Source organism: Pezoporus wallicus, unplaced genomic scaffold (genome assembly GCF_028554395.1).
Source record: "Pezoporus wallicus isolate ANWC-B61680 ecotype Strahan unplaced genomic scaffold, APGP_CSIRO_Pwel_v1 contig_5767, whole genome shotgun sequence".
NCBI lineage: Eukaryota > Metazoa > Chordata > Aves > Psittaciformes > Psittacidae > Pezoporus > Pezoporus wallicus.
In genome coordinates this window covers 6932049-6947226 of record NW_026640599.1, presented here as the reverse complement: position 1 = coordinate 6947226, position 15178 = coordinate 6932049, and the positions used below count along the sequence as shown (strand labels likewise).

At 42.4% G+C, this 15178-nt stretch overlaps 1 protein-coding gene across 1 annotated transcript in view; it reads right to left on the bottom strand.

Annotated features, from left to right (window-relative positions):
* The window catches only part of REPS2 (RALBP1 associated Eps domain containing 2), a 100499-nt gene extending 87707 nt beyond the window's left edge, over positions 1-12792 (bottom strand). Inside the window, exons 1-2 of the mRNA XM_057419438.1 lie at positions 12772-12792; positions 11506-12093 (exon numbers count right to left, since the gene is read on the bottom strand). Of these exons, the coding sequence (XP_057275421.1) occupies positions 11506-12093; positions 12772-12792 (609 nt within the window). The remainder of the gene's footprint in view (positions 1-11505; positions 12094-12771) is intronic.
* Positions 12793-15178: the final 2386 nt, after the last annotated feature.

Genomic DNA, 15178 nt, shown 5'->3' with positions numbered 1-15178 from the left:
AGGAGATCACCTCTTTTTTGTGCTTATTTTTGATCTGAAACCACATGGCTATGTAGGAAATGGCAAGACTTCAGGAATATAAGCTCATGTTTAGCCATACAATAATAGCCAAAAGACAGTTAGTTGGCTGATAATTCCCAGCAGAAGATGAAAGCTTGTGTTGCATAAAGAGCAAGGTGACAGGTTAAGCAAGCCCCTAACAGAGAAGCAGAAGAAGAATGTCTTCCCTGTAGAGTACGTTACACATTCAGAAATTCAAATGTGTCTTCAGCCATTTGACCATTTAATGGTTAATTAGACTGATGGATGTTAGCACAAGGATATAACTAGCTTCCATATTCTGCTTGCAAACTGCATAATAAATGAGCTACTACTGCCATGGAGGGGTAAATTCAGCATTCTATTGCAAATGAGTCTTTCTAATATTACATTTGCAGCAGTTCTCCCAGACAGGCCACAAGAAAAGGCTAAGACAACAGAGTGAAACATATCATAACAAGGTATTAAAAGCACGGACAGGAAAACTTCTAATGGAACAGAAACATCAGCAGCAAAATAAACATTTTGTATTTCAGGGGACCCAGTGTCATTTTAGGTTAAAATTTTTTTAAGCATTAAGTTTGGGAAATGGTTCACTATGTCAACGTGTATTAGCTTATGATCCAAATTCACCTTTCCTTGGAACTACACAACTCCAGTACACTCTTTTGTTACAAAACTATAGCCCTTACATCATCTTACAGCAATGGTGAACTGGTTTTGAAATTGCTTAATGACCACCTACAAATTAAAACTGCTGTACAATGTTGCTTGCAAGACATGTTGTCTTGCAGTAGCCACCAGTGTGCAAAGCAAAATTTCAAGTATTTAGAGCTGGCCCAAATAATCTTACTGCTCTAAACAAAGTTCTTCTCTGTGCTCTGCAGAGTCGCATACAAACCACAGCACTCAACTAGACAGTACTGTGGAAACTGTAGAAAGGCTGTTCTGGGAAAATGACAATTTCACCACAGGACAGTCCTGCAACTATGTATTACCAAAATTTTCCATCTGGAAGGGAATCAGGAACACAGAAAACTAGATAGCACTATTCATCCACTTCTTTAAATGTATTTCACATCTACAGCCCCTGACACATTGCTCCTGTTTTCATTAAAATACCAAACACTCAGATTTTGAAACTTAACTTACCCTGAGTGACCCAGTTATTAGAAGTATTACCCAAGTATTACTGGCCTGTCTCAGTATTAATTTGGTTGTTACTAATATTGGCACTTAGATTTTGCCAAATAATTTAAACTGTATAGTGGGGGAAAAGGGAAGAGGAGATTCACCAACCTATACCCTACTTTTTGCACTTTTGGATGTTTCCCCTACTCAGAGATACTGACCTTAAGACCTGTCCTTCAGTATATGAACAGAAGACCACCAGTCCAATCCCAGAGTGCCTTATTTTATTGCAGGGCTTAAATTTAGTAGTTGTACTAAAATAAAGTGCCTTGGTAGACTTAACTTAATGCTTTACCTCTTGCACACTCCCCCTGCAATCAAATATATGCATGGCAAATAACGCAGTCCAAAAACAGCTAATGAGTATTTCCAAAGGAAAAAATATTCCTTTGGAAAAATATCCTCATCAAGGACAGCCCTGATTTAGATTAGATCAAATAAAAGATATAATTACTGTAATATAGCCTGGGGGAGGGATAGCAGAGAGAGAAGGAAAACAAAGGGACTGATAACATGATGTAAATAGCATTAAGAATGATTTTCCTGCTGACATCAGCACTGCCCAGTGCTGCTCTTTCTTGTCCTGAAACAGTATTTGCTCTGGCCAGTGAACCTGGGACCTGTCACTCTATGAGGGGCCAGCTGCTGTAACATCATCACCCCCTGGCTCCTTTCTCTCACAATGCTCAAAACATGTTTTGAGAGGCATGACTTCACAGTATTATAAGTATCTCTGGAATAACAACTTAGTGCTGTATTTTAAAAAAGTCCATATTAAGCAAGTATAGCAGTAGGTTACAAGTTCAAAAAACCCCAAACATACTATTCATTGTATGTACACCTCCATCACATACCACATGGAGAAAACAGAAGGCTGAGGTTCTCAATTTCTAACTTCAGTGGCATCTCATAATAAACTCAACTGAAAAACCAGATGAGATTTGGGCTCTGTAGTTTTGTGTGGGTTTTTTTGTTTTGGGGAGGTTTGGGGGTTGTTGCTATCGACAGGCTTTTCATAAGACCACTCAAGGACTCTGTAGGAAGCTTCAGGCACCAGCGTAATTTTAAACCTTACATTATCCCTTTTTAAAGGTTACCAGGTTCTAGCCTGTTTCACCTTCTGTCTGCAGCAGACATTCGTATTTACAACCTGCTCATCACCATGCTATCTAAAGCATCTAATAAAAAAACAGAAACAAGCAGCTTCCTGGTTCCTGCCTTTTATTACTCAATAATAGGGAACAGCAGTTAACAACATGTTTATTTTTGCCTTCTGATCTTCTCCCAAACCAGTTATCTCCCAATACACACACTGGCCGACTCCTTTGAGCTTCTTTTCCAATTCATTTTACAGCCACTGCTTGTAATGAGATTCACTACTGCCCTGTTTCTACTACCTCCCAGCTCCCTCATCCTCATGCAAGGATCTTTATGCTTCCTACCAGCTCAATAAGGGATCTCATGTAAGCACTAGAAGCACAAAAAGCTACTGAGAGGCATGAATGTCAGTTACCAAACCCAGAAGGGAACCCAGCCAGTAACCTAGAAGTCAGCTCACGATAACCTACAAAAACATACTATTGCTTGGGAATAGCCTTGTATTCAGTTTCTCCCTCTTATTCTGTTTAAGAAGGAAATTACTGTATTCTGTGTCCAAAGGAAAATTTCCAGGACCCCTTTTTACCATTGATACTAAATTCAGAATTTACAGAAGAGAACAGACAGCTGGGACATATGGGACATGTCCACATCACTAAATAAGAGAAGACTCCTAGCAGCTACAATTATCTAGGTCTTCCGCAACTTATAACAATGATAGAAAAAAAACTCATTCTTCAGAGGTTTAAACATTTGCTTCTCAATTCTCGGAATGAGGATCAATTATAGACAACTGTGCATGGTAGATCTGACACGATGTCTCCCAGTCCTTATTCTGAAAGCAGTGGCAGAAAGTGCTTCAAGTTGCTAAAAATGACAGGAAACAGTATCCAAGAAGGGACGAACACCACACACAAAGTCTGACAAACCCAGCTAGATGGCAGCCACCAGATCTAGTCATCTTGAACTAGACTAATTGAAAATACTGCAAAATCTTGAGTTTCTTCCCGAGGGGAAAAAAAAACAAAAACAAACCAAAAAAACAAAAACCACCACCAAAAAAACATCCCACAAACAAAAAAAGTGACACACCCTAAAATTACCACCATTTCACCCAACATGCTTGCACCTTAGGCGCTGAAATGTGTCGTGCAGCCGGTGATACATACTTGCTTGCATTTAAACCAAGTGCTTGTCCTCAATTCAACTAAAGAGCACAGGACTTCAAAAAAGCAACATCAGACAGTCAAAAACGACATCGTCTCCACTGCCCATGCACAGTATGTCAGCATGGTATAGCACATTTTATATCACAACTTATATTTGCATTTCTGTCTGTACATACTAAAGGAAAAGCAGCCTATGGCTATTGAAACAAAGTTGTTCCTAAAGACGGCAATTATTCAGAGGCGGGAAAGAAAAATAAATAAACAAAACCACACATAAATCACACTATTGAGTTCATTTTGCCTCTCTTCACATTTATTTTTATTTTTGGCACTTGAAACCTCAAGAGTACATCACCTTTTACTGCTCCTCTGCTGTTACTGTTGGTAACAAAATAATTCTGACTGTATTTGTTAGCCCATAGCAGTCATCCTGTTTTGCAAGCAATTAGACACATTGTTTTATTCTGAAAGACCATCATCTTGGCTTCCACAGGACATCACTGTGTAAATTATGCCAAAAGTAAATAAGGCATGAAACGTGAAACGTTACCTATGCCAAAGCTGATCTAATGTTTCCTGGTGTGGAAAGTGAGACTTTAAGAAGAAGAAATGATTTTTTTAAAAGTAAATTCATTTGAAAGGCTCATGCCAAAAAACATTTAAGTTTTATAAAAAAAATAACAGCAATAATAAAGCAATGCTACAGACATTTGCTATTGAAAGTAGAATTCAGTTCATGACTCATACTGCAGTGAGCAAGCAGACACCATAGATTATGTTCAGACACCTTAAATTCAAGCTCAGCCAAGTGTTTCCCATTAGCTGACTCCAAATTTTCAGTGCCACTGAGCCAGTGGGAATTATAAAGTCTAAATCCAGTGTTTCAAGTATGGCCCTGCTCAAAGGAGTAGCTCCCCACCACCTCCTGTCAGAAAGGAAGACCTACTGAGGTACACATTCAAACTGCAGGATTATGTAGATGTGAGGGTAGAATACTAGAAGAACCATTTCCAGCTTTTTTTGGATGGGGTATTACTGCTCAGGGGAGTTAAAAACCCACAGAGATAAAAAATAAAGCAGCAGAAAAAAAAAAAAAAACACTGAAGATGTGCTTTGGTAGTCAGGCTATCTAAAGTTTCTCAAGACCCTGCTGGGGATTTATTAAGACATTTGCTAATAATGCTGCTGTAAGCAGGGCACTCTTGTTGCTCTTCTCAGTAATTTCAGTTCATTAGAAAGGCCACTGAATAACTCTCCCAGGTCCAAGAGATTATTTAACAGGCAGCATGTAACCATAGGATAGCTTTAAGCAGACCTAGTCCCAACAGGAGAGCACCCACCACACACCACAAGCACGCTCTGCATAGGGCACCATTTGTCAGAGGCAGCTTCTTCAACACTCCTCTCCAAATGTACCATGTAGTCTAAAACAGCTGCCAGCAAGAAGCAACCCAACCTTAATGTTTGCAAGGCAGATCCATGGGAGAAATAAACATTATTAAATAAACTATTTAAAACACTATAAGTCCTATATATAAGGATATAAGATCCTAACTTCCTATTTTTTAGATTAAGATCTGTCTCATCAGTTGAATCATTAAAGGTCATCATTAAAACAAAATATATTTTTTTAAATAAATATGGTAACTTTTTTCTTTTTGCCAGCAACTAATATTTTAAAACATATTTAAGCAACTAGACATTTTAAATTTTATTTTGTAGGAATTTTGCTCCATTATCAGCTCTAATAAGATATACGCCTACTTATGTAAGTACACGTGATACATGCAAAGTTAAATTTAGAGGAAAACTGGATTTCATTTAAAAATACACAGACTATCTACATCTGCTAGGAAATACAAACCACACATTTCTTATGTATACAAACATTTGGAAGTTTATAAAAAGATGTTTTGTCTATTAAACAGACTGGTAAATAAACTAAGTGTAATTTGCAGCTAGTGATTTAGCTGATTATTTCTGGTCACTGTGTCCTACAAGATCAAAAAACCGCTGGGTCTCCTCCCACCACATCCTTCCACCTCATCATTGTATCTAAACTGCAGTGGGGAGAAAAAAAGAATAAAAAAAAAAAACAGTCCTTCCCAACAGAGTTCTCAATTTTATCCAGTGGTTACTAAATAATGCTCCTTAATACACTGGGAAAAGAAAATATTCCCTTTGTTCAGGAAGAGCAGATTTCTATTTGTCCACAGTTGGCTTTCTACTCCAGCAACCTCTTCTAATTAATTATCCACTAACTCAGCTGTTCAATGGTTTGACTGTCTTCAAAAGTTGCTCATTAATTTTTTATTTTACCATACTGTTGGTGTCTTTAGATGTTAATACATCAGTCTTGCTTTACAAATACTGTATCAAGTGTCTCTCATGATTCATAATATTTTAAACAGATTATTTATCCTGATTCCTTGTCACAGAAATGCTTGTTCTATCTTTCATGAATGTAACTTGGCTAAATTTTTCAGCTCAAATGAATTCATGTTCTCAGAGTTTATACCAACACTCCTTTGTGGCAGGTGTCCGTGGTAGATGTCTGTGCTAGATTCATCCACTGAAATAGGTGAATCCCACATATAACATCTCCTTTGCAAAACAGATTGTGAACAACATCGATCTGTATATAAACATCACAATACTGACAGCATATTGCTTTAGATACATGCATAAGTAAAAAAGGTTATTCTCAACTATTTGCTGAACCCACTGCATGTATGCAAGTACCATGACAAAACCAATTATTTTTTAAAAATAGTAATAATAAACATTCATCATCATCCCAGCTTCATATTGCAGCAAACTCTTACAAAGAAAGATACTGGGCTTCATCCAGTCTTTTTCCTCTTGAGTTATTTTAAATCACTGGCACAGCAAAGCATTATTTTATTGAAAAATAAAATAATTAATTCATAGTTGGTTGTTATGAGTGTTAATTACTGAAGGCTGCAGGCCCTGAGCAGGCTAATTCTAACCATCCCACTCAATGCCTGTGACAAGCAGGCCTAGGAGTTTCTGGTTTTACAGTGTGATTTGAAACACCTTTTTTATTTATTTATTTATTTATTAATAGACAATACCAATGTGATTTTTACCTCTGGATTCTGCATGCTCCTACTTGCATAAACACGGATTTCATTGTGACTCTAGAACAGCAATGACAGTTTGGGGGATTGTGGCCAGAAGTACTGATACGATGATACTGAAATGTCAGTTTTCCTTTCCTTTTCTCTCCTGAGGTACAAAAGAGTGAATTTTTTCTTCTATAAAGTAGCCAGACTTTCCTCACTCAAAAAGCTCATGTTTTAAACGGCACAGTTCTTGCTCTTTTCTGCCTGGCTGAGGCAGACAGTTAATACCACCCCAGCTATTATGCAGGTAATAATTTATGCTTACCAAAATAAAAATTAAAAAATACAAATAAGCCAAACTTTAGTGGCATTTTTACAAAAAAATAACAACTTGGCAATTTGGTTTTTTAATCTAGTCACACTTCTGCTTTTTTGAACACAAAGATACAGTGTAGAGTTGTAACTATAGAGACAAGTCATGATAAACACAAATTAACTCACAAAGACAAGATCACTGGTCTGTGTTTCTATTCACAGAGCGCTAGAAGGAGAGTCCCAGCTAAAAAAAATGCAGCATTTGTGCAGCTCCAGCATCACACAATTAGTATTTGTCACCCTCAGAGCTCAAAACAACAGTGTGTTCATTTGCAGAGGAAAGAATGCGGTTTTGGGTCTCTATGCTTATATAGCACAAGTCCACATATCAGAATAAAGTTTATAAAACTGGGAATTAAAGATACCATCAGACAACCAAGTGAGAGTAAGTCAGAAACTAATAAAAAAAAGATAAGCATTTCAGTGTAAATCTTGAGTCCAATCTTATTCCCCAATTTCTTAAGGCAAAATCTCCAGAGACCACAGTAATACCAACAAACAGTAAAACTAGCACAAGGTAGCTCTCCTTTTCTGATCAGTGAGCAATGACTCTATAAAGCACTCTTTTATCTGAAATCCATGCAGACATCAGTACCATTGGTACTTGGTACCCATAACAAAGGCACTTTGGGGTCCTGGGCTCGAGGAGCAAAGGTTGTACTCAAAATGGGGTCACAAATTGGTTTCCCAAAGTGAGACAAGGCAAACCAGCCATCATCAACACCTGTGGCACAGCAGTTCATGTACTGACATGCCAATACTCACAGGGAGCATAATCCAGCTGATTTCTCCAAGGAAAAGACCAGAAACCCCAGGGAGAGTTTGCCCTTGTGGGCATGCAAACCTGTTGTTGTCATCTACTGATGGCCATCAGTAGTGCCTCCTGCCCAGAGATGCAGCTACTTCTCCCTTCTTACTTCTACTGCTAGAGTACCTCCGCCAGCCTCCTCGCCACACAAGCAGCGTTACCAATACTGACCTACGTAACAGAGTATACAGTGAGACTGTCTTTACCTCAGCAATATTTCTGTGGCTCTGGTGAGTTCAAGACATTTATTTTGGGGGGGATTTTTCTTCACATAAATTCAGTTCTTTTTTCCTTTATTAGGGGCCAAACCACAAGGAGCACCATCTTGAACTTGACCAACATGGGTAAATATAAATCCAGCTGATGCTGATGAGTTTCTTCTATTTTGGACAGTCTACATAACCTCATGGCACATGACTAATCTGCTCCTTCCTCCTTTGACTTAAATATTGTTAAAAATAAATAAATAAAATAAAAACAAAACTAAAACCAATCCTAGCACAGATCTTCCAGATCTGCGTATAAGAGATTATAGGCATTTTACAGAGTTACTTTAAAAGCCCCTGAAGATGAAAGGTGAAAGATCTGCCACAGGTTTTGTGCAAGTCTAAATAAAATCTTAATGCTTCTGCCCTTAACCACACTATATGGCTAGTCGAAGACTTTCAGCACACGGGGGAGGTATGATTATACAGTCTGCAAAAACTATGCTGTTCTGTCCCTGTCATGCCCTTCTCCACCCTGCAAAGTGTCTGACATTTTTAATTTTAGTGGTAATTTCACCCATTTTTCCAGAACTGAAATAACTCGACAAGTTCATACAACTTCTGCTGTACCCTACTGTCCAGCAGAATAGCTAGCTTTAATGAGACTGGGTGTAATGAACCTGTGTTCGATCACTTCATTCTTAGCAAGACCCAGGACTCCGGTGCACACCATCTGCTCCTACTGACCTGGCCACAGCCTGGAATTTTTCCATTTATTCCAGCATTTCCGCTTCTGGCACATGTTCTGACACTCCCTACCTGCTCACTGTTACATAGCCTCTTTCACCTAAATAGCCTCTCGGATGAGCTAAACTAACCTTTAAACCAATCAAAATCCTTGCCTGTTTGCTGTCTGGGAGCACGCATCCCTGGTTTTTCCCACAGGAATTGACATATTAACAGCAGTACTCCAGCCAGGATGTACCCATGTGATTTCTGTCAAGATGGCAAACCCTGCCATTACCATTAACGAAGATGGAAAATTTCCCATGATGGTTATGAGCATCAGGCTATAAGGAAAGGCTCATTCTTTCTTACAGATTTATTCCACTTATTACACAAGTACAAATTCAAGTCCAGTGGCACTAAATCCTACTTGTAGAAGCATACTGATCTGTAAAATTGTTTCTCAATTAATACCTTGAGAATAAAAAGCTGTAAACTGCATGTTGCTTACTAATGGTCCACAGCAGCTCCTTGTCACAGCCCACACAAGAGCCAAGGAATGGTGTAAAGCACCTGTGCAGGCTCTGCTTAGCAGAAATCCAGAACTGGTTTCTAGTCCAAATCTTCCCATTTCTGACACAGCAAAATTCAGCATGACCATTTCTCAGCCAGTCAGTAGGGATGCCTGTATAGCACCAATTGTGACACACAAGGATTTAAAAAGCATTTTAAAAGGCAAAAAATTTCCATGGTCAACAATTATTTCAATATCTTAACCCACACAAGCTGCCTCTGCCTAAAATGGGTGTTCCCTGTAATAAGCAGAAAACATCTACCATGCACCTCTGTGCCTGTTCCCACAATTGTTAGAATGGTGGGGTTCTTTAAACAGAAACTATTAGACTGCATTTTTGGAGTATTATAAAAGACAAAATATCAGCAAATATCTCAAACAACTTTGTGGGGGTTTCCCCCGGACAAAAACATCCACATTTCCATTTTCTTCCCCTCCACCCCACATACATTATGTTAATTCTTTTTTACTTAAATTCCATTAAATATTAGTAAGAACACCTGACAGCAGTAGGTTCTGAGGACAGGCACTCTAGCCATAGAGCAGAAAGCCTATGATTAACGCCATATAAACAAGAGGGGGACAGCACTAAGAAGGAAGACAAACATCCAAACATCCCCAGATCCCACTGCCCTTATTTTCTGAATATTCCTAAAGCAAATTACAGGGCTATTTTCCAGTAACATTCTCCTCACAGCATAAATATACCTGGAAAAACAGTAAAAGCCAACAAAAGCATTAAAGAAAACCCCAAAATTCAGACGTTTAATTCACACAATACTATAAAATGACCCCCAAAACACATTCTGATAATAATATGATAATAAATTTCACTTAAATGATAAGGTAAGGAAGTACAAAGCAAAAATACGAGGGTTTTTCCATACTTCTTTGGAAAATGAAAATTACTAATACCAAAGTCACACAAATTGACTAATAAGTCTTTAACAAGTTTCTTAAATATACCTTATTTGAAATTAAATGCCCTCTTCTTCCTCTTTGCAAAAGACCAACTCCTGGTGCTAGATCTGCGTGAAAAATGTACTTTCACCACCCCATTCACCTGCAAGACCAAGGCCCCAGTGCGGCTTAAAATGAAGTAGTACTACAGTACTTGGTAACATTTGTGATTTAACAGACCTGGTAAACAACGCAAGTAAGAGAGAGAAAACATCCTTGAAATATCATAATTTTCATTCATAATCACCTGTATAATGTGAATTTATATAAGTCATTAGGAGATGACCTGATAGCTATCAGGAAAGCAGGAGACGAGGTTGGTACCCTCAGGCAGTACCCAGGTAGAAGTATATTTCAGCTCAATTTCAATGTAACTCTTTTCTGCTTGATAAATAAAGAGCTCCTGAAGAATAGAATTCCTGTAAGCAAAACTTCAGAAAAGCAGGAATACCCTACCTGTTTAGTTTATTGTCAGAAGTATTATGCAGTTACGGTGCGTTGGTCAAATCACTAACCCACAGGTGGGGAATACCGCAAGTCCAGCTTGCGGTATATCCCTGTCATTGTAAAGTGGAAGACACAAGCCTTCGTGCCCGCCGACAGCTTCTCCTCACAGTTAAGGAGAGTTGCGTCTCCCTAACACTGTTGGGGATCACTTTTGGGCCCCTGCTGCCCTGATCGCATGAGACCCTCTTACTTCAAACCTGAATGTATTTGCTCTCAAGAACAGGCATGTAAATACTGCAACAGCATTTCACCTACAGCATTTCTGTCACTTAAACAACACTTAAAGAGTACCCGCGTTAAAGCAGGAACTGGACACACCGCATGTCCTTTACAGCTCTGCGAACACAGCTGTCTCTGTGTGAGATTCAGGGGCCCGGCTGAAGAAAGCCGTACCATCACCGACCCTGCCCGCACACCGCGCTCCGCACAGGCTGTGCGGAACCCCGCGCCGCTGCACGGGCACCAACACCCGAGAGGAGGCAAGGAACGCAGCTGCAGAACACCAGCAGCACGGGGAGCCTGCCTGACAAGACAGCGGGCACGAAGCAGCCCCGCCGCCGCCGTCCGCGCCGCCGCGCTGAGAGGATGTGCCCCGCTCCCGCACCCACCGCCGCGGACAGCGCGCCACAGAGGCACAGGGGCACCGCGCAGCCCTTAACTTTCGAGCAGAGGCAGTGCCTCTCCCGCAGGGCTGAGGGAGCGGGTCCGCTCCCCTCCCTCCCTGCACCCCGCAAGTTCGGGGCGAACCGGCCGCCCCCCGACCCACCTGGTGCAGCGTGTCCGGAGGCAGCTGCGAGGCCCGGAACAGCTCGCCCACACTGCTGCCCCCGGCGGCCGCCTCGGGGGGCGGGCAGCACCGCGAGAAGAGCTCGGAGTAGTGCTGCTGCTCGCTCTCGCTCAGCGGCAGGAGCAGACCCCCGATGCCGGCGGCGGCGGCGGCGGCGGCGGTGGTGGTGGTGGCGGTGGTGACGGCGGTAGCAGCAGCGGGCCCCCCCGCTGGCCCCTGCTCCATGACGGGGCGGCGCACGCAGAGCCGCGCGGCGGGGCAGCGGGGGGAACGGGGAGGGAGGTGTGGCGGGAGGGAGGCGGTGCCGCGCTGCGGCGGAGAAGGTGGAGCCCCCGCCCCCCGCCGGTGAGCGCCTCGCAATGCCCCAACTCCGCCGTGCTCCAATCCCCGCCTCGACCCGCCGCCCCGGTCCGCTACGCTCCGCCCCGCCCCGCCCCGCCCCCGGCGGCCCTGCCTGCGGACCGCGGCGGCACGGTCCCGCGTGCCTCCTCTGCCGTCACCTCGGCGCTCGCCCGGCGTTTTTTTATCCCCTTTCTTTTGTTTTAGCTGGTTGCGTTCCGGGGAGACCTTGGAGCAGTTTCCAGTACCTAAAGGGGCCTACAAGAAATCTGGAGAGGGACTTTTCACAAGGGCATGAAGAGATAGGACAAGAGGGCATGGCTTTAAACTGAAAGAGGGGAGATTTAGATTGCACATTAGGAAGAAGCTCTTCGCTGTGAGTGTCATGAGGCACTGCACAGACACTGGCGCAGGGTGGCCAGAGAAGCTGTGGCTGCCCCACCCCTAGCAGTGTTCAAGGCCAGGTTGGATGGGGCTTGGAACAACCTGCTCTAGTGGGAGGTGTCCCTGCCCATTGCAGGGTGGTTGGAATAAGATGATTTCTAGGGTCCCGTCCACCCCAAACCAGTCTGTGATTCTGTGATTAATCTTAAATGTGTCTTGTGTTTGGCACCAGGACAGGCCCACAGGAGTCCTGCACCACCACCACTGCCACCAAGCAGGTGCAGAGGCGTTGGAACCCCTCATGCAGCTGGGTGGCTCATCTCACCCATCCCATGCCACCACTGCACGGTGCCCATCTTTGCCACACACATCCTAGCCCTCAAGGGATTCCCACCCCACTGCGGTGCCCGTGCTTGTGGAGCTTGGCAGCACTCGGTTTTCCTTCCTGAGATGATGGGAACATTTCCAAAAGTGCTGCCTGCTGCTGAAAGCACAGCAGTGACACTGCAATACGCGTCATACCTGAATGGAGGCCTCAGCCATGGCAGTTACCAGAGGCGTCTCACCATGTTCCCTACAGTTTGTGCTTTGACATTAAGGTCAGAGAGGCCCTTGTTACGGAGGCAAGACTCCAATACTCCTCTGCCAGCAGTGACACTGCAAATGCTCTCCTTGGAGGCTGAACACCACCTTGGAAGTTAGGCAGGTCATCACCCAGGGTGGGAAGTGGGGCTGGGTACATCCCAGTGAAGAGGATGTTTGTGGCTCTTAAGCTGGTTTTCACAGCTTTTTGTCCGGGAAGTTCTTTGTGGCATTTCAAGGAGCAAGGTAATCTTCCATGAATCCGCTTGATAAGGCTCTGCAGAGCAGAGTTCTTCCCCTGGAGAGTCCTAAGATGTTGGATGTTGCTGACCTTTTTCTGTCAGGTGCAGGATACTGATCAGAGGAAATGGTACCAGCCATGGGGAAACGATGTCAGGCTTTGCCTAACTGTTGCCTTATTTATGACCCTTATAATAACAGAATAATATTTCCAAGCTAGCTTTTGGCAGAACAGCTGTCCTAGAGCTCATCCTGAACAAGAGAGATGTTATTCTGACAAGCAAAGGAAAAGACTGTCAGCAATTTGTACTAATTGTTCATTTTCCTGTGTCTGAAGACTGTCACTGATAACTGACCAGCTCAATACTTGTGATGCTCATGTCTCATCACAAAAAAATCCCTGCTCCAACACCCCATCAGACACTGTTTGGCCTTTGTTGATGTTTCAGGCTCAGTTTTTTTAAGTGTTTCTAAGGTGGACCAAGGCAGAAAGATAGGGGGAACACCCACTGTCCCAGAACACAATAGTCTGTCCTACCAGCCACACCTCTTACTGCAAACACTGCAGGTTTTTTTTATCTTTAGACAATTTTCTCTTCTTGCTTGACCTGTAAAACCTGCATTCCTCTCTTGATACTTCCCATTCTCATCAGAAAGGACACAATAGCTGTGTTCAAAACCAGTCTACCCCACTATTATAAACTCCAACCTGTCATCTCCAATACACTAAAGAATTGCACCCCCATGAACTGAGGAAGACAGCAGGACCCTTATTTCTGCAAAAGAAATGTGAGCTTACAGGTGTAATAGGTGTGAGCTGAACACCCTGTGGGCATGAGCACCCCTTTGGGGAATACAGGGGGATGCTCAGGTGCCTGCCACCTCTGCAGCCAACCCCACTCATCTACTCTGCTGAGCCCAACACTTAGGGGGAGGTTTAGCCCACCCTGGGTGCCAGAGCCACTTTCCATATGGTCCAGTGCGCCTTGTGCAATGGCACTGATGGTCCTCACATGCTTTAAAGTTCTTGTTAGGATGCCTTGTATCAGACTGGGAGGCACTTTGTGATAACAGAAGCCATACAATTATCGTAGGAAGAGAGACTCAACTTTCCTGTTTACAGGGAAGTTGTGATGTCATTACAGGTTATAAAATTTCCCTATAACTAAGAAATGCTATGTACCAGTAAATCAAAACAATTCAAGTGTTTATTGTTTGCTGGAAAAAAATCCAGTAACGTAAACTGGATTGAAATCTGACTTATCAAACTATGGTTTAGATCTGTGTGTGGTCCTCCTTTCCTGCTTCCCTCCCCACCCAACTAGTAATGCAGTGACTTGCTCCAAATGCAGCCAGCAGCAGTCCTGCAAACAATTGTATGTTTGCGTGTGGGAGGGAGACAGAAGTCATAGTAAAAAATACTACTTCCAAAGAAGTGCTAGTAGGAATAGGAGTAATGTGTACGATAGATATATCCAAAATCATCAGTGTAAATTGTCACATATGACATAAGAATACATAATCCCCAGTAAAAGAATCCCTCCCAGTATTTTAGTATATAGGGGATCCTGGGACTATTTTTATTTAAGCAGTATAACCGAAGACAGGTCACTCAAATCTGTATGTTACTTCATTAGCCTTAAGGTTTAGATCATGTCAAACTTGGCTGGTCCAAAAGGCATGAGATCTGCTGCCCATTGACAGTGAAAATGCCCCACATATCGCCAAGTGAGGCTTTGGAAATGAATCCAAGTGGTTGGCTGAAAAACTGTGATTTAGCTTTTTGCAAATCAATTTGAATTAATCTCACCTGTTGTTCCTAATACCAACTCTTTTTATTTACTCTCTGCAAAATGAAAGGAGATTTTGACAACAAGCAACTGGTGGGGCAGGTTTCCCAGCCATGGCATCAGGCATGCTTGGAGTATAACAGGCAAGCTTGAAGTTTCATGTATTGATTCAGTGTGTGAATACTGTTATTATTATTGGCCTTGTTGCTTGCATGAAGATATTCCATGTCTAAGAAAAACAGGAAAAAATGTTAATTAACTGTAAAATTTGATTCTCTGTTTTCCAGCTTGTTACTACCTCTAATGCACGATAAACC